Source organism: Elgaria multicarinata, chromosome 1 (genome assembly GCF_023053635.1).
Source record: "Elgaria multicarinata webbii isolate HBS135686 ecotype San Diego chromosome 1, rElgMul1.1.pri, whole genome shotgun sequence".
In the NCBI taxonomy this organism is placed as follows: Eukaryota; Metazoa; Chordata; class Lepidosauria; order Squamata; family Anguidae; genus Elgaria; species Elgaria multicarinata.
The window spans coordinates 176,273,879-176,293,467 of record NC_086171.1 but is presented as its reverse complement, the minus strand read 5'-3'; the positions used below and the strand labels follow the sequence as shown (position 1 = coordinate 176,293,467).

Genomic DNA, 19,589 nt, shown 5'->3' with positions numbered 1-19,589 from the left:
AAAACAAACAAAAAAGATAGCCGCCAGTCCGAGCGGCTATTCCCGTCGCAAGACCATGACTCTTGGTCCCGTCCGCGCAGCGGCGTCTCTAATACTTCCGGCGCTGGGCAATGACGTTGACGGTACGGCGGTTCGGAAGGACCGATCTTGGGGAGGGCGTTTTAGCGGCTGTGGATCCTGGAAGTGAGGTGAGCGCGGATTCCTAGTTGGCTTGCTGGCTGCTGAGGCGGGAGGAGGAGGAGGAGGGGAGGCTGGGTGGAGGGCAGCAGCCTCACCGCGGGCTTTCCCGGCTGTGTCCCGGCCACGAGTCGAGAGCGAGCGAGAGAGAGAGACGGCGCTCCTTCTTCCTTCCCCGGATCAGTACGGGAGACGCTGACTCGGAAAGCGCTCGCTGCCAGGGCTGGGCGTGCCCGCCTCTCCCGCTGAGTCCTCGCCGCCTCTTGAGCTCCACATGTGCCGACGACGCCCCCCTGCGGCAGTGGCCTGGGGAAGGGCTCTCCCTGCCCCTGAGGGCAGAGGCGGGGCTGCCAATTCCGCCTCGGGGGGTGGGAGGTTCCTACGAGCCTCCCTAGCTTCGGGCAAGCACCCTCAGGGCTCCCTACGTGGCTGGCGCCTGCCCGCACTTTGTTGAACCGTTTACGTGGGCTTTGTCCACTGTAAGTCTGGAGCTGTATCTTCTCCTTTCCTGGTCCTCACAGTCAACCAGCGTGTTCTGGCTGCCTGGCCCAGCCCTTCTTTGCCCCCCACCACACCACACCCCGGTTCCTCGCAGGGTACCAAACTTTTTGGTATCAAGCGTGGACAGCCCGAAGTTACTGGGAATGCCTGTTGCCTTGCCCACGAGGGCCAGTGGCTGTGATAATTGCTTGGCTGCTGAAACCCTTATGCTGACGAATGAGGCCATGATTAGTGTGTTAATTTGAAAAATAAATATGCCCTGTATTTGGGGGTGGGGGAAGCACTTGGATGAAAAACAGAAGTATGACGCTCTTGTACTCATTCAATAGATTTATGTTATATATGCATATTTTCAAGGAGCTCGGGGTGGCTTTTGTCATCTTATTCTCTCAACAATCCTGCAAAATAGCTTAGGTTGAGAGGGTGTTTGGCCAAGGCCAGCCAGTAACTTTCATGGCAGAGTATGGATTTTAGCCACAGTTTCCCCAGGCTAACAATGTAGTTCTATACATCTCTACTCTGAGGTATGCTCCATTGAGTTCAGTGGTGTTCTCTCCTAGGTAAGTGTGTATAGAATTGCAGCTTATGTCTAGCATCATCTCTTATTGTACAATGCTAAGCATAATACTTTAAGACAACTGAGTTTGTTTGGTTGATCCTTCATTAATTATCTGACTATTCTGGTCTTGTTTTACCTACTATATATCCTCTCTTTCAGCCTACAGTAAGGCCCTCAAGCTGTCTTACAATACCAAACATGTTCTTTTCTCAAGTAAATGTCTTCAAGAAATTATTCTTTATCTGGATGGTCTTTGAAGGTGTGTGTGTGTGAGAGAGAGAGAGAGAGAGAGAAAGGCAGTTTGTTTTGAAGCTCTTGCCTCTTTTAATGCATCAGTTCTACCAACAGATCCCTGAAGAGGGCGATGACTGAGTATAAGCTGGTGGTGGTGGGAGCTGGTGGTGTTGGAAAAAGTGCCTTGACCATCCAACTCATCCAGAATCACTTTGTGGATGAATACGATCCTACTATAGAGGTGAGCCCTTGCAGGCATTTCCATTCTCCACATTATATTGGTATGTGCGAATCCCATGTTTGCTTTAGTACTACCGTGCAAGAAATAAAACTTATTGTTTTGAAGATTGAGTTTTGGAAGCCAGGAGGTTTCTAACAAGAAATTGTTGGGTTTCTTCAAGTTTTAGAGAAAAATATGAATTTTTGTAGCATCACAAAATTCAGACATGTTTTTGTAAATTCCAGAACCTTATCCAGAAGATTTCAGTCTCACACCTGATCATTTCACCACCGCAGGTTTATGTCATTATCCATTTCTGCATGTGTATGTTTTAAAAAGGAGTAGGAGAACAGTAGGCTGTTTCATACATTCAGCAGCCTCAAATGATAATGCTTTTCCTGGATTGTGCCTCTGCAGAAGAGGTGGGTCAACATATCTGAATATTTCCTCATAGAGGGAAATATTTTTGTATTAAGGGAAACTAGTATAGCATAATAAAGGTTTTCTTTTAACCTTCTTCCATGTTTCGGTTTGCAGGGATCACTCATATACGGCAACTCTTCTACCCCATCCCTGCAGTGGTATGGTCCAGGAAAAGTTTTACTACTTGATTCTGCTGATAGAAAATGTTGTTCCAGTTGACTGTAACGCTGTTAAGCTGTAAACTTTGATTTCTGGGCTTCAGTTCCCTGAAAAAAATGCTTATAGCACAATGAAGAACAGGTAGCAAATGCATAGAATATGTATGACTATGCTAAGATTTCATACTTTGAGGACAAATATATTTCTTGAAATATGAGGCTCTACAAAAGGGTCTGGGGGCCACTTCCCATTCCATTCCCCCCACCCCATGAGTCACGCTCCTATTGCCACAGTGCTGCAAAAGGCAACCAAATGGGTAATTTGCCACTGAAGTTTGGCAAACTGGCAGAGGTTGCAAAGGGACAAATGTTGTGTATTTGTGGGGATGGCAGCAGGGATCAAAATAGAGGCCAGGGGGCTGCAGGTTGCCATGTGTTCCCCCACCCCTTCTGGACAAGCTGTGTGTTGTACTGATAAGTCAGTAATGCAAATTATGTGTTCAGTTTAAAAAGATTTATGCAAACTTGCTGTGATCCATTCATATTCTAAATCTGTCTCAGAGTACACAATGTATAATAATGTACATCTTCACTGAATTTCACAAAATAAATTTGGACAGAATGGGTTAGATCTAGAATAGAGCTGAGAGCAGTAGAAGTGATCTTTATGATTTCTCTTTCCCCCTGCAGTCCCTCCCCCATCCCCCCTAAAGAGCTGCTTTGGAGGCTGAGGAAACCCTTCAAAGCAGAATGAAGGGGTGATGCAGGGAACTGCAGAGAGAAAAGGAAATCAGGAAGAGTACCTCCCCGCTCCCCTCCTCCAGTGGGGAGCCTCCACTGGATCCCAGGACCCTCTGTTCACAGATGTCAAATCTGGATCCAACCCATTGTCAATTCTATAATTATTATAATGGAGGCCTTGTTTACATTGTGTCCTGAAATCTCAACTAATCTTTATTTTTTTGGACAAATGATGAGATTTTTTTCCCACTAAAGAAAAAGACATTGGTCTTTCCCAACCTGGTACCCTCCAGATATTTGAGGTTACAATTCCCATCATCCAGAACTACTGGCTATGTTGGCTGTAGCTGATGGAAATTGTAGTCCAAACATCTAGAGTGCACTTACTTGCAGAAAGCAGGTATATATGCTATGGGAAAGATATAGAGTCCACTAAAATACATACACTGAAATGTGTTGTAAGGAGGATTTGGAGGATCAGATATGTCTTTGTTTTTTAACTGCCCTTATTTTCCACAGGACTCTTATCGTAAGCAGGTAGTTATTGATGGAGAGACTTGTTTGCTAGACATCCTGGACACAGCAGGGCAGGAGGAATATAGTGCCATGAGGGACCAGTATATGAGAACTGGTGAAGGCTTCCTGTGTGTTTTTGCCATTAACAACAGCAAATCATTTGCAGATATCAATCTTTACAGGTAAGCTCTGCTTATAGCCGAGAACACACAAGATGGGGAAGGCACAGTTGCATTATAATGTTGAGTGCAATCCAGCATAGCCTTTGGGTAGACTCTATTAATAGAAAATCACTAGTAACTGCTACAATAGCTTATTCAACAATACAATATAGTAGGGTTGGAATGACTTCAACTCCCTCCAGTACCTGCCATTGCTTTGGGGTTGTATCTCTTCCCTTTCCCACACAACTGCAGTTTTTTTCACTATCCAAAGGCAGAGGAGGAGGATCCAGGTGCAGCAGCTCTTAGCTGAGCTGTTGTGCAATTGCAATTTGAACAATGTCAGATTGAAGCTCAAAAGGTGTGCTCGCTCTCGCTCTCCCCCCCCCCCCATCTCTTTCTCCAGGGAGCAGATTAAAAGAGTGAAAGATTCAGAAGATGTACCTATGGTGTTAGTGGGAAACAAATGTGACTTGCCAACACGGACCGTAGATACCAAACAGGCTCATGAAGTAGCCAAGAGCTATGGGATTCCCTTCATTGAGACATCTGCCAAAACGAGACAGGTAATGAATCTTCATATCTCTGCTCAGCTTTCAAAAGAACTTCTAGCACTGTTCTAGTACATGAGCTAATCTGATTGCAAAGACAACACTAGGCAGGTAGGAAGCTGGAGTTTGCTGGTAGATGCACTATCCTATAAGCTGCTTAAAATTTTAATTTGGAAGAACCATGGACTGTTACTTTAGTTTCGGTAGCTGCCTACTCCAGTTTGCAGATTTATGTTAACTCCAATAGCTAGATTTTGAAGAGGTGAAACCTTCTGTCTCAGAAAATGGTTAAGCTCCTCTCTCTTCTGTCACAGAACATGATGGGATTTTACAAATGGGGATAACGTTTGTTTTTACATTTGCTCCAGAATTCCTGAGTTGTCTTTACTCCAAATTGATTTTAGTAGTGCAGCGTGAATGTAAAGATCCAACAGAAAGAGGCATTTCATAGTAAATGTTTGGGATGCAAAATCCTAGTTCTTGTAGAATGGACTCTTAACTTGTTGAAGAATGTTTTTGGTTAAGTTTGACATGGAATTTTTCAAGAGGGATGTGTGGAGAAGGGCAGTAAGAGGGGAAAACATGTCACGCCCAAGAGAGCATGTTTCTGACCTGGGTACCCTTTCCATGCAGGGTGTCGAAGATGCCTTTTACACATTGGTGAGGGAAATACGCCAGTATCGGATGAAAAGACTCAACAGTAGTGAAGATGGGAATCAAGGCTGTATGGGGCTTTCATGCCTTGTGATGTGATCAGGTGGGATGGGACATGCTGCTAACTTACGTTTGACAAACATGGAAGTTGTTTTGGGGAGAAGTTGTTTTTGGAGGAATATTTCTTACTTTAAAGGGCAGCTCCATAATTCTCAAGTTTTGCAAGGGAGGTCTAAGTGGCTGCAAGTCTGACAGCTGTAGGTAGTCTGGAAAGAATGCATTTGAATTAGGGATGTGCTCCGCTTCTCTTCGGTTCAGAGAAGCAGGAGCGAGGCGGCCTAATTCGCCTCCGGAAAAGGCGGAGGTGAAGAGAGTCGGGGGCTGCGGATCGAGGCAAAGATCCGGAGCTTCGCCTGCAGGTAAGTGGGGGGGGAGGGGGACTCATCTGGCACTGCCAGCGCCGCCAGGTAAGGGAGCAGGGAGGAGGGACGCTTACCTGCCTCCGTCACGGGCTTCATTGAGGCCCCGGTTGAAGGCAGAAGTGAAGGCCGAGGCCTCTTCCGGCTTCAACCGGGGCCTCAATTGAAGCGCGTGATGGATGCAGGTAAGGGGGCGGGGGGTGGTGGCTTATCTTGCGCCGCCGCCGCTGCCGCCATCCATGTAGCAACAGTGGCGAAGCCGGATCTCGCTCTGCAGAGCGGAGCGGCGCAAAGAGGATCGGGCCCGATCCGGATTTTCTGGATCAGGCCACGAAGCGGATTGGGGGGTCCGTGCACACCCCTAATTAGAATGCATTGTTGGAAGGATTGTGTGCTTGTCTTCAAAATTGAAGAGACACTTATTTATTTATTTATTTATTTATTACATTTTTATACCGCCCAATAGCCGAAGCTCTCTGGGCGGTTCACAAAAATTAAAATCATCATAAAACAACCAACAAGTTAAAAATACAAATACAAAATACAATATAAAAAGCACAACCAGGATAAAACCACGCAGCAAAATTGATATAAGGTTAAAATACAGAGTTAAAACAGTATAATTTAAATTTAAGTTAAAATTAAGTGTTAAAATACTGAGTGAATAAAAAGGTCTTCAGCTGGCGACGAAAGGAGTACAGTGTAGGCGCCAGGCGGACCTCTCTGGGGAGCTCATTCCACAACCGGGGTGCCACAGCGGAGAAAGCCCTCCTCCTAGTAGCCACCTGCCTCACTTCCTTTGGCAGGGGCTCACGGAGAAGACACTGGGAAAGCTTCTGCAAGTTCAAACCTTTAAAGGGGCTTGGCAAAATAAAAAAAAATGGGCATCCCTGCCATGGTAGGTAGAAGATATTGCTTCATAATGCTAAAGCAATTGAAGACCATGAAATGAAACCCACATCTCTTTGCACAATCTCTTAAAAGAACACTGGCAAACTGAATAGCACATTTCTGATGATAGAGATAATAAAATGTCTAAAGTCTGCAGGACTCCATAATTCCCCCTGCCCTAGCTTTGTTGCCCTAGGAATGCCCTACGTACAGCAGGGAGTGGGCAGGACATAGATCTGCAAATGTTTTGCACTTCAGCTCCCAGCATTTCTGTCCATTAGCCATGCTGGTAGTGGCTTCTGGGAATTGAAGTCCCAAACATCCAGAGATCTACCTTCTGCCTACCCCTGTGTACAGTTTGTTTGGTTCCTGTGGATTCAATACACTGGAAATTGATACTACATATGCAGTTCTTTTGGGACTTTGCTGGCACATTCTGGAGCCTAGCTCTGCTAATATTATAGTGTATGTAGTAGAATAAAATTAACACTATCTCTCTTTTTATTCCAGTTGCCTGAAACATCTGGCCAAAACGCAGCTAGAGGTTGAACCTTAATTTCACTGTGTTGCATTTCATCAAGATGTCTGACCAGTATCCCGGTGCCAGTTGACCAATACTAAATTTTTCTATCAGCACCTGAAGAGAATGTCTCTGAACATCTACCTCTTTGCTCAGCTGAGCAAGCAAAGAAAATCTCATCTGTTATGTGGTGGGATTCCCCCCCCTCCCCTTTGTCGGGTAGGTTCAAACAGAGGAACTGGTTGTGTGTGAAATTGTGGAGGCCAATGCTATGAAAGGACAATATCTCTTTTTCTGGATGGAAAACTGGCATGAATTGTGAACACACTGTGCTGAAAAGCCATTACTTAGCACTGTATGATAATGCTGCTGTGCCTGACTTGCTATACACCATTTTCAGACAGGAAAGTACCTGCCAGATGCCCCAAAAACGTTTACATTCTTATAGCACGTCAACTTATTGCACCGACTTTTAGGCCTCTTTAGTCCCAGGCTTTTTTGTAGCAAAAGGAAAGCTCTTTGGTAACCAAGTGCCTGTTTGCAAAGGGAGTCCAGGGCTTAGTCTTACCCTGCCAGTTTGCTACTCTGGTTCCTACCTGGCCCTTCTTGAATATTTGAAGCTGCCTTTGACTGTTGTTCTATCAAACCCAGTACTGTCTACTCTTGACTGGCAATGCCTATCCAGGTTCTCTCTCCCAGCTCTGCTATCGAAGCTTTCTTAATAGGGCTCGTTAGGAGTTGGATGTGGGACCTTCTGCATGTGGAGCATGTGCTCTACCACTAAGCTATATCCTCTCTCCAGTCATGAGTACTGCACAAGGACTTATCTGCACCATTGACTGAAAGGCACTTTGATCTGTAAAACCCTGTGGGGGAGACTAGCAGTCATCTGCCATTCTCCAGTGTTAAATACATTCCATTTAGCTTTTTTACTGTGCTTGAAATTATGGTGTTTCCCATCAAGGCCAGTTAACAGCTGTGGATGCTACAAGTAGCGGCTACTCCAATGTCAATCCTAAATCAGGGCTCTACGGGGGCCATATTGAGAAGAGTGAGCTGTCACAGCAGTCTATGCACTTCGGTTTTTAATTAAATTTCTTTATTCATTTGATACCTGTCAGGCACAGCCTTTTTATTCATATGTGAAAAATTGTGTCTGGGGAACACACTTCATTAACGTTATACACATTGAAAGCTCTCTCCAGGTTACTGCTGTGCAGTCAAGCTAGAAGTCAAGAGCTACAGTACAACCAAATTAGGATGGTGGATGGGGAATGGTTTTTAATGATCAACACAGTTTTATGCTGCTTGAAGGAAGAAGTAAATTGTGTTGTATGTTCAACCTTGGAACTGGATTCTTCATTACTCTACATTCCTCCAGGCCATGATTCCGTGTCTAAATGAACAGGAGCTGTGGATTTTCCTTCTTATATTGCTGGGAAATAGTTGAATAGATAACCACTGTTTATCTGTAATATACAAGTTTTGGTCCTGATTTTCATGTATGTATACCATCTCGTTACTGACTTGAAATTGGATTCTTGAATTGCTTCCATTCAAAAATATCACTCTTGAATTGATGTGGAGTGATATGAAAGCTCTGTCTTTGGTGGCTGTTTAACATATGCAAGTCATTGCTTGATATTGCAATTATTGTGTTTACGAACCATTACTAAGCTGGGGCCAGACTTCAATATAAATGGGGTTGAAGATCATAAATCCTTTTGTGCCAGGTCTATTACATTGGCAATTTACTGCACATTGGCAGAGGAGACACCACTATGTAATTGCCAGCTGAGAGTGATGGTCGATCACTGTTTCCAAAAATAGCTTTGCTGTTGTCCAACAGAGCAATGAATCATTTCAGATTCAAACATAACAGCAAACAGCATTAAGTAGAGCCATGCAGTGCTGTGTGAGGGACATTAATATGCCTTACATCTAGCTAAAGTTTTAATAAAATCTAAGCATTAAGGCATCACAGAGCTCTCTTTATCAGGAGACTGGTGTCACACAATGAAATTGTGTGTTCTTTAAAGCCTTCCCTTTGTGTTATGCTCAACTGTTGACACCCTCCCATAGATTCTCCCCCTTTTTTGTTTTGTTTTACTAGCAAGGCCCCTTTGTCCTTTAATAACTGCATGACTCGCAGAAATGTAACAGATGCATTGGTGGAGGGAGAGAGCAGTATTAGTCCAATTTCTACTTGAAAAGCAGTTGTTCAAGGCAGAGAAGCGCTGCCAGAGGAAAAGGGCGCAATCTCATAGTACCATATTAAAATTGCTGAACTTAAAGCTCCCTTAGGAAATCACCTCCCTCAGCTGGCATTTTCAGTTTAAAGGTTGTGTCTGTGGAAGCCTGAAGATTAAGTGTCATGTTTGGCTGTGTGTTCTGCATGTTTGCAAATAAAAATGCATCTGAGAAGCACATATTAAGCTATTAGTCAATTTTGCACCTGTTAGACTGCCTTGAAGCCAGTTGCTAAAGATGATACCCTCTCACCCCAGGTGAAACATCCTAGCTAAAATACAAGGCAGTCTGTAGAATAAATGTGAGTACTTGTCTGAATGTTAGTTTCAAACAGCTTTACATGGAGCCATGGAGTGTTATGAAAGGGGTGTTAATAATTAACTGGTTTTCTTTTACTTTCTATAACTTGTGGAGATAGAACTAATCGATTACAAGCTGTAACATATTAAACACGATCTTGAAAGCCTTGAATATAGACTTGGCCCTCCATGTTGAGTTCGATACAGCCTGTAGTCCATGGGTTAGATCCAAGTGCTAGGGCAACAGAACTTTCTCCCTCTCTCCTCTCCCTTGCAGTCCTCTGTGCTACTAGAAAATCTGCTCTTCAGGGTTTCCCAGACCTCCAGACCCAAGTTTTGAGAGCGGGGGAGGAGGAATTACCTCCCCTTCCTAGTTCCACTGATGGAACTGGTTCTGTCAGCGGAATGGCAACACTGGATCCAACTCTATAAAAGCAGGATGGCAAATATGTCAAATTTTCCTTCTTGTGGATATTCTGCATTTAGTTATGTGCTAGGTGTGGAGGATGGTGGAATGGCTAGCCATAGCCATGCGCAGTGTATTAACCATAACCTAACAGCTTTGATGGATCATACAAAACACCTATCTAGTTGATGCATTCTCTGCACACTGTGGCCAACCAGGGCCCATGGGAAGCCCACAAACAGGATGTAGATGGAACAGTGCCGTCCCACTCATGTTCCTCAGCAACTGCTATTAATAAATGTACCCAGAGGATGTTTCTTCATATCTTCAGGAAGTAGTCAATGAATAATCCATTCATCTTCCTCAGATCCAGCTTCTACTATCATATGCTAAAGAACTGTCACTAGTCCCTGTGAGTAGAGTAGAGTAGAGTCCCTGGACACAGAAAAAGACCCCAAGTTAAATCTGGATCATGCCTTGAAGTAAGGAGAACTGGGATGCAACACATTAAATGTAGGGTTGTTGCCCATTTAACAAATTAATGAAAACTAATTTGATAAAGAACCTTAATCTGCATAAATTTGCATTTGACTAAAAATGTGTATTCTTTAGATGGTATATGTATATACTGCATGTTAAAAGAGGCATGTGTGAGAGGAGAGAGGGCCATCTATAGTTTTTAGAAGTATTTAACTTTAATATAACTTTTTAAAAATTGCTCCCCAGTTAATCAGGAATGCCTTTTTAGTTGACTGAAAAGTTTTTTGATTGACCTAAGCAATTAAAGATTGCTTTAATTGATTATATCACTCTTCAGAATCTCTATTGAAACAGCTGACTTCTGGATCTTTACTGCGTTAATCTGATCTACTGTTTTTAATCACTAACAAAGCTTTCATACAAAAAACTTCTTGATTCAAGCTAGACGTTGAGCTAAGAATCCTGGCTTTCTCTTTATTTTACGAGATTTCCAAACTGTTGATACAAAGATTATGCTAATAATACTTCTGTATGTGCCTTGCATGCTGATTGCATTTGGCTACTTTTTCCCACTTGGCCTATCAAAGAACATGGTTACTCTAAAGATACAGTGGGCAGAGCAATTCTACTGGCCACGGTAGAGAGAGCTGAAAGCGCCCGAACCACCTCTCATTCAAAGCTTTGCTGGGCTTGTACCAAGAAGGAGTAGGAGGAGCAGCAGCATTTTCCTCTTGTCTTTCTTGTTCCAGTGTGCTTTATTTGAAGAATTCCCTTTCCATTTCAATCAATGGGAGGGAAATTATCTACATCAGCTCCAGGTCTGTTGTAGATTTTCCTCATGTTGAGGTATGTCTAGAAATAGGAAGGTATTTGGATCTTGTGGATTCAAAGCCTCTTCTGATCCACCCATGACACTCCTAATCTTCCCCCCTCTTTGCCTTTTTCAACATCAGAGCTCCAAGGTTGGAGAGGCACCAATGTTGGAGGTTTCTGGAGAGCCTGGGAAGGGGGCATCCAAGGTTGGATCATCCTCTCTGAAGGCAGGTCTGTGTGTGTGTGTGTGTGTGTGTGTGTGTGTGTGTGTGTGTGCGCGCACGCGCGCCCACCCCCCACGTCCTTGGAATGACCTTTGGGATATCCTCCCAGAGACCATAAGATTGCACCCTCAATCAGATTGATCTGTTTCAATTTGAATTGACTAAAAGGCTTAGCAGATTTTACCAAAATGAAAAAAAATCTTCACATTTTTATAAAATGTGTGGATGGGATGCACCCTTTTAAGAGACTTTTTCTCTTCTATCTTGTAGGAGGGGCTAAAATTATGCTTATTATGACGTGTGCATTATCTTAAAAACAAAGTGTGTTTCTTCCTTCAGAAATATCTTTGCCCATATGAAAATTTAATTGATAGATTAATCAACTAAAGCTCATGATCAAGAATTTTTTTTAATGATTTGTAGGTCTGTTTTTCAAGCAAATGACCACAGTGAGGGAAGCTATCTGAATTTTGCTAGGCCTAAGTAATTTGGACTAGTTTTCCTACACATGAAACTGAAAGGTTGTTAAAGAAAACGTAGGCTATTGACTGAGTACAGAAAGTGCATTTCCCTGCCTAATGTATTTGAGTTCTGGGATATTTAAATAGTGTTCATATTTAGTGTATACATACCACACCATTGTGTTACTAGTCTCTCCACCATTGTGCAGCACAATTCACAATGAAGCTAATCACTTTCATGCTTTGTTCAGGAAGGAAACATGTTGTTTGAATGCATGAGCAAATTAAGCAAGCGTGTGTATGCGTGGGTGTCAATGGTACCAAATCTTTGAGGTAAAGACTGATGGTATGTAATTTTGAGGCAGCTAATACCCCCCCCCGCCCCCCGCGCGCACGCACACTCTTATGGGAGTGATATTTTACCTGTTTCTTGTTGTTTGCATAGTGGATAAGGTGAATTGCCTAAATAGTGCTTTATAATACTCAGTTACTGATGCTGCCATCATTTTGCTCTTGTTAGTTAGCAATTCATTTTCATGTCATACAGCTGAATATCACAGCTAACATGAGGCAGTAGATCCGTTGTGGAGAAGAAGCAAGGCATGATGTATATTCTTTCCTCGACTGCCAGATTCTAACATAAAAAATGGATGTGTCATCAAAGGACTGATGCCAATTCCATGGCAATGCATTATGTTTCTCACTCTGTTATTACTGGAGTGTGTGCGTGTGTGTATTGAAATAACTGGTTTGCATGCAGGATCCTTTAAACTGATTGAAGATCCCACCCCACTTCACATTCTAGAATGTGGGCAATTCATGCATGAGGCCCTTTGTTTTTTATTGCTGGAGCTATGACCTTCCTGCAAGCACAGCCCATTGACAAGGGAGTGTGAGCCTGCTTCAAAGCCTCTTGAAATCTAGGATTAATGACAATAGGATCTGGCCTTGTCTCAACCCTATATTGCTCAATCAAGCCATAGCAGGCAGTGTCATAGAGCTTGAAGGTAAGACAAGTCAAAAACACTTGTTACATGTCTCTATCCTCTCGTCCAATTTGCTTTAGCCAAACTCCTCAGAATGGAAAAAAAATCTCTGAAAAGTCTCCATTAAACTCTAAATCATACTTTGTGATAGCTGATCTAGAAGGCCTCTGGTTTTATAATGTAGCTTCATGAGTTACAACTCCTGAGTAATGGTTATAAGGGCTAGCATCATATAGTGGTGAGGCTACACCCCACTCAGTCGTGATGCTTGCTTGGGCCAATCACATCCTCAGCCTAACCTAACTTATAGGCATGTTGGGAGGAGGGGGGGAAACCATCTATGCTACCTTGAACTTCTTAGAGGAAGGGTGGCGTGTAATTAATGAATGACATATCTTCCACCCAGAAAAGGGAAAGAGGAAGGGAAAGAGTTTGCTCTAAGTTGTTATGAAGGGCGAGGCTGATTATTTGAACAGGGCTGACTTGGGAAGGGAGACTTCTGTTGGTGGGAATACAGAGGCTATAATACCACCCCTGCCAAATGCCTGCACTTCCTACATTTGACAATCAGAAGGGCCATAGAGGATCCATTCTGCCTTCAACGTGATTTTAGAAACTCCTGCTCTGTTATTTGTGGTCACAGATGACAAACACTAGCCTCGAGAAAAGAAGCAGTTTAACTTCTGCATCTGTGGTGTGAGTCACAAACCATATCGTTGCCGATGGGTCATTAGTAGCTCTGAAATCTGGATTTCTTGATCTTAGCTGAGTAATGCTATGCATTGTTTAGTCTTCCAGTTTTAGTGTGGTTTTCTGCCTACTGTCAGGTGGCTAGGGCACTAAGATTAACCTTTCATTCCTGGGCTTGCTTACTATGTGGTTGCTACATTGTCTGAGCTTTAGAAGCCCTTCCCACAGGGCCTTGAGAGGATAAAGGCACTGAAAAACGGTAGGTGCTTCAAAATCGTTGCACGTCGCCTTGTTAGCTTTTTAATAAATAAGGCAATATATACATGTTGATAATAAATAAAAATGAAGCATCAAAGGCTACCAAAAATGTTCTGAATGCTTAGGTTTTTTTAAACTTTGTTGGTCGTAATTTAGTTTTATGGTAGGAGCTTGAAGAAGCAATACCAATCAGGAAAATGTTATGCCACAAGTGTTTATCTGCTTTATTAGACGTACTGTGGCTCAGCAAGAATATTAATAGAATTGGAGAGTTGAACCAGATGTATCAGATGCATGTCAAAGGTAGATAAGTAGATAAAGAGTTGCTTCGTAACTTGCTGCGACTGTGATAGCCCTTTCCACTAAAGCCTCAGCAGGTGGATTACTCTTGTGTAAGCCATCATAACCTAGCAAGCAGCCTCTGCCTATGTTTACTTTTGTCTAAATAGTCTGGTGGGCCAGCATCTTTCAGTGTCATACAGAGGAAATTCTATCACTTAGCTATTTGATACAGCCATACAGAAGTGTGAATTAGTCAAGGGCTGTTTCTCCAAGTGGAAAAGGGGTATCAGAGCTAAAGGTGTAACAACTGCATAGCATGGACTACTTGTGAGTGTATACTAACATAAACTTTAAACTGATGGTGTAGTTCAGTGTCCCCCAAACTTCTTACATGAGTAAGAGCAATTTTATTTTTCTTGTTACGGATTAAAATTGGAGGCACCCTACTCATACCTGCAAAGCTTTACTTTTAATCTGGCTAAGAGGAAAGTCTACTACTACTTTTAATATTCTGCCTTCCCTGTCGGGCTCATGGTGTCATATGTGGTTTTCTCATCCTCTCCATTTTATCTTCATAACAACCCAGAAAGTAGATTGAGCTAAGGTCTGCCTAAGGCTAGGGGCATTGGAGGAATCTGTTTGTGGGCGTGGAGCTTACTGAGCTTTCATCTGTTTGCCCCCCCCCCCCAGGACTTTGGGCCATTTTCCACCAACTTGCCTGACTATCTGCGGCGAGTTGGGCCAGTAGAAGATTCTCCATTTTTTTTTTCATTTTGTGCTAATTACCACCACAATGTGTGCAAATTCAGCTGCAATTTGCACAAATGTATGTTTGCGCAAATTGCCCGCCTTCCCCAAAATCGGCAAAATACCCCCAGAGTTCAGAGAAACAGTGCCTCAGCTCACAAACACAAGTTGAGTCAGGTAAGCAGAAGAAGTCCATTGAGCCCCCAAAGGGCTGGATTTCCAGGCAACGGAATCTACCCAAGGCTGAGTGCGAATTTTAAAGCTTCTTCAAGTTTTGAAACTTGAAATGTCCTGGGCCTACATTCTAACCCCTGCACCATATTGGCTCACTCTTTACCCTCAACGGAGCCCACAACCTGTTTCTGTACAGGTTTCTGTTCTAGGAATGGCCCCTACTCAGCCCCCTCCTCTAGGGCAGAATCCCTCTCTTCTTGAGCAGATGGGACCCCAGCAGGCTCATATGTGGGCTCAGACCTCTGTTGCGGTGTGGGCCTTAGGAGGCACTAGGCCTCGTTCTCTGTTGGAGGAGGAGGATTCTAATGGCAGCATGACATCAATAGCTGAATTGCTTAAAAACCTTAAAGATACAGTATTATGCATAGTATAAACATATCTACAAACAGCACACACTCACATACACACACCTAAGCAATTTTAAACAATCAACAATAAGAAAAATCCTTGTTGTACGCTGTCGAATGCCTGAGAGTAAAGGAAGGTTTAATCTGGCGCTGAAAAGATAACGTTGGCTCCAGGCAGGTCTCATTGGGGAGGTAGTCCTGTAACTGAGCACCATTACTAATAAGGCCCTTTCTCTTGTTGCCACCATCTGAGCCTTCCTCAGAGGAGGCACCTGGAGGAGGGCCTTGGATGAGCGTAGTGTACAGGTAGGTTCATGCCAGGAGAGATGCTTTGTCATTGGCCTTCCTTGCAGCTGCATCACACTGCTGACTCATGTTCCACTTATGATCAATTACATTTCTGAGATCCTTCCCCACAGGTACTACTGTCAAGTCAAGTAACCACCAACTTGCCTGACAAATGCATTTGTGTTTCAGCTTAAATTCAGAAAATGCATTTGTCTCTGAATTTCATCTCAGTTGCTGTCCAATTTTCCATTCTCTCAAAGTCATTTTGAATGTTATCCCTGCCTTCTGAGGTATTCACTATCCCTCCCAGCTTTGTGTCAGCTGCAAATTTGATAAGGATATCCTTGCTAGACAAGTTGAAAGTGTTCCCCGAAGGCAGAAAGTTTTTAAAACCATTGCTCTTGTTACTATCAAATTACCACAACACTGGAAAAATCCGGTCTATAGCGCCTAAGAAGCAAGTCCTCTGCAACCTTTTATCTTTGTTCTAGAGTATGCCAGGAACCATTTCCCTAGATGTACCTGAGCTGAGTATATCCTCACCTGCCTTCTTGTTTTCAGCAGGGAAGGCGTGTTCTGTAAGTAGCCTGACCAAGTGGGAGTGCCTGATCTCTAGCTCCATGGGCTGTGTACAGCTTCAGCCTAACTTTCTTCTTGGTCAAATGCATCTTGATGCCACCCATAAAATGAGCAGTAGAATGTTTGGGGTTAAGAATTCTAGTCTTGTGGCTATGTAGGCCTTTAATAGAAGCTATCTAAGGACCATGCAGATCTAAGTGTGGAAGTTGCTCCCATCCTAAGGGGAAAATATGATTTCAAAAGTGATTTTATCACTTTGGCAGAGCCTATAAGAAGCAAAAAGGGCCTCATATCCACACATCATCTCATTGACCTCATATCCATGCATCATCTGCCAAACGTTTTCCTGCTGACCCTACTCAGGGAAGCTTAGTTGGTTAATTTGACCTTTTGGATTAAAGAAGACACAAGACCTCAAAAGAGAATTAACATTGCTGTAAAGTCTGAAGGTCATTCGTGGTTTCAGGTGAAGATTTAATGCCCCTGACATTTAGTATAGAAAGATTAGAAGCAAATGCAATCTTGATAGATCTAGATAGCAGACAGTTTTCTAGGCATCCAAAAGAGTAAATTGTCCAAGCTAGGAAGCATGCACCTAGAGTCATATATAACATACAATTGTAGGGCTTGGTTAAATTAGCAAGAGATACTGAGCGTAGTGAAGGTCTGGAAATTGTCCTCATAATGGCACACCAGAAAGTATCATTTTAAGAAGTTCATATGAATTCTTTTCTTTGTTTTATGAGGTAGAATATTCATTTCTCATCCTATCTTTGCAAACAACTGATTGTTCACTTGCTTCGCAGCCTGAGTGACAGAAGTTCTAAAACATCTGAGAGACTTTCCTGGGTGGAAAAAGTAAACTCGGTTCTACAAGTCCTCTAAAACCTGAACATACAAGGTTACACATTGGAGGGAGGGCTTGTGAGGCAGCTGTGTCAGGCAGAAGATGCTGGAACGGCATGCGAGATGTTGGAGGAAAGAGCTCTATGTGCCATGTTGCCTGCTCTACACTCGCCGAGTGAGACCTCTGCCTTTGTGTGTGATGGAGGCCACTGTACTACTATTGCCAGTGTTAAAGGAAGATTCAGCCAACAAACTGATTGGATTCTATCTGTGGAATTGATGGAGGAGGGGTCCGTCTTGTCTTTCGCTGGCTTGGGTGAAACTGGATGGTTGGGCTGCATGGAACTGCAGTCTCCTGGCACATCATGGCAGGTCACTCTAATTTTCAGGGTGGGGTGGGGGATTTAATATCAGATATTGACCCATCTACCACTGCTTTTTTCAGCCTCAAGTCTTCATCTACCAAATGTGTTGAACACCCATTTTCTTCCCATCCCATTACATTTGCACCAGTCCTGAGTAATGTGAGATCTCCTAAGCACAGCTTATCAACCATAGCCAATCAAGAACTTGATAACCCGCCTGGTTTTGCTACTTTCTTGGAAAAGCAAATCACACACACAGAGGGTCTGGGGAAGGTCAAGCAATTGGCAAGCCACAAGGTATGTCTAGCCTGATGAACTTGCTTCAGGTTCATGATTCACAAGCTGTGTCATTTTGTCCTCAAAGAATTTTATCTTTAAATGTGCGCGTGTGACCAAAATCCACCTAAAAATGAATGATAACCTTTTCTTAGAACGGAGTTGCTCTGAGCTTTGTATTGCTCTGCATTATTACATGTTGGTATGAATCTCAGGGTTGACCTGCTTAAACTATTTCAGTAGATCCTAACAGCAGCCAATTCCAGTTGCTGCTTGTGACTGTTAAAGCCCTGTCTATATATCTGAAGGCCCTGTTGTAGTTGTTTTGGGTTTTGTTGACATGAGATCACCTATGCCTGGAAGCAAAGCATATTCTATTATGGCACAACCTCCTTCAGGAGGTGTAATTATCCATCTGGCTGCAGGCTTTTTGGCAGCTGTGCAAGGCTTGTTTATTTAGGAAAGCCTCTAGGCATGAAGACTTGCTGAAGTTTGGGTGGGGAGCGTCTTGGTAGGGTGCAGTGGTTAGCTTGCTCATGGTTTTTAATATTGTAACCCCACATTGAGCCTTTGGAAAAGGCTTTGTATGAATGTACCAAACTCATAAAAACAGCCTCTATTATAAACAAATAAATAAATAATAATTTATTTTATACTATTCATATTTGCTATACACCAGGGGTGCTGAGCCTTTCAGCCTCAAGGCCAAATTCCGTTTTGGAGAAGCTCTTGGACTGCGTTCCACTGGTGGGCTGGGCCAAAGGCACGGAGCCAAATGTAACAGGGCCAAAAAACATTTAGGCCAAAACTATTTAGTCTAAAGTTCTTACTATAGAGATGTTGGAGGAATCTGCAATGGAATCAAATGAATTTGGATTTCTATGAATCTGATCTGCAGACTCCACAGTGGACCAGCTTTTCCCGAGTCTCACAGATTCTGTGAACGGTGTTTGTTTGTTTGTATTTACTTTCTGGATTTTTAAAATTTATTTATTTTGCAAATTTAGCCATAGAAAAATATGTAAAAACAACAAAAACAAAAACCATTAATGTGCTTCCCCCCCCCCCGAGGCTAAAGCATGAAAATTCACATTTTGTGGAGATTTTGCACATGGTGTGTGTGTGTGTGTGTATTTGTGAATTTCTGCAAGTGCAAATTTGGGGAAATGGGGGAAAAATCCAATTCCACAAATGAGTTGCAGCAGGGAGAGGCCCATGGTGAACATATCCAAGGGAGCATGGTGCAAATTCAGAATACTGGACTCAGTGAAAAGAGTTATATTAATCTGAGCAAGGGGCAGAGAAGTACCCAGTCTGATCCATGATCCTGGCAATATCATCTCCTGGGGGCCGGGGCCGGGTTCTACACTTTCTTCCCAAGCGTGTAGTGTCACCTGTAGTGGAAATTTATCTTTATCAATAAAAAGTTTGAATTACTAAAAGAAGTTTGCCCTGCTAAAAAGCTTGCTGTTCACCCTGTGTTGCTAAGGCAAAAGGGGAATGTAGAATGTGCCGAGTCCGCTGTCTCTCATGGCCAAGAATATGGCACAAAGGGAAATGTATGGTCATATATTTCTTAAGGCTGGGACATGTGGAAGATGGGAACCAAAGGGAGATACCAAAGTCAGCTACTTCCCATGTAATCAGGCAACAGGTAATGCCATAGTTAAAACATTGTAAGCTTTGTGATTGGACAATTGACCTCTGCAATAAGGCGTGATCTAATTACGTACGGAAACTGTAGAAATCCATAAAAGTGTTAGACCTCAGGGCGGTGGCTAGTTTCTTTGCTGGAGTGTTAGGAGACTCTGTTGCAATGTAGTATTTTCTGTGTTATTGCAACAAAACAATTGGCGAGCGAGCACTGCCTGAGTCGTTTCAAGTCTCTTGACCATGTAAAGAATTCCACGACACACCCGTTGCAACTAAGACTTTGCCTGGCTGCAGCTTTAAATAGTCTGTTGCTTACTTCTCCTCTCCTTTTAGAGAAGGAGAGTTAGGTTACAGGAGCACGAATAAATAGTAAAATAAGT

General features: G+C 43.1%; 1 protein-coding gene across 2 annotated transcripts; it reads left to right on the top strand.

The window, feature by feature from the left end:
- The first annotated feature begins 472 nt into the window (after nucleotides 1-472).
- NRAS (NRAS proto-oncogene, GTPase) lies at nucleotides 473-12,654 on the top strand. Of its 2 annotated transcripts, XM_063143575.1 has the most exons (8): nucleotides 473-1,496; nucleotides 1,586-1,712; nucleotides 1,937-1,987; nucleotides 3,533-3,711; nucleotides 4,097-4,256; nucleotides 4,875-4,998; nucleotides 6,716-9,276; nucleotides 12,511-12,654. In XM_063143575.1, the coding sequence occupies exons 2-6, from the start codon at nucleotides 1,602-1,604 to the stop codon at nucleotides 4,992-4,994; spliced, it is 621 nt and encodes a 206-aa protein (XP_062999645.1). In that variant the 5' UTR covers nucleotides 473-1,496; nucleotides 1,586-1,601; the 3' UTR covers nucleotides 4,995-4,998; nucleotides 6,716-9,276; nucleotides 12,511-12,654. The 2 variants fall into 2 exon arrangements, with proteins under 2 accessions (XP_062999645.1, XP_062999654.1); XM_063143584.1 differs by lacking the exons at nucleotides 473-1,496; nucleotides 1,937-1,987 and having other exon boundaries at nucleotides 1,515-1,712.
- The last annotated feature ends 6,935 nt before the right edge of the window (nucleotides 12,655-19,589 follow it).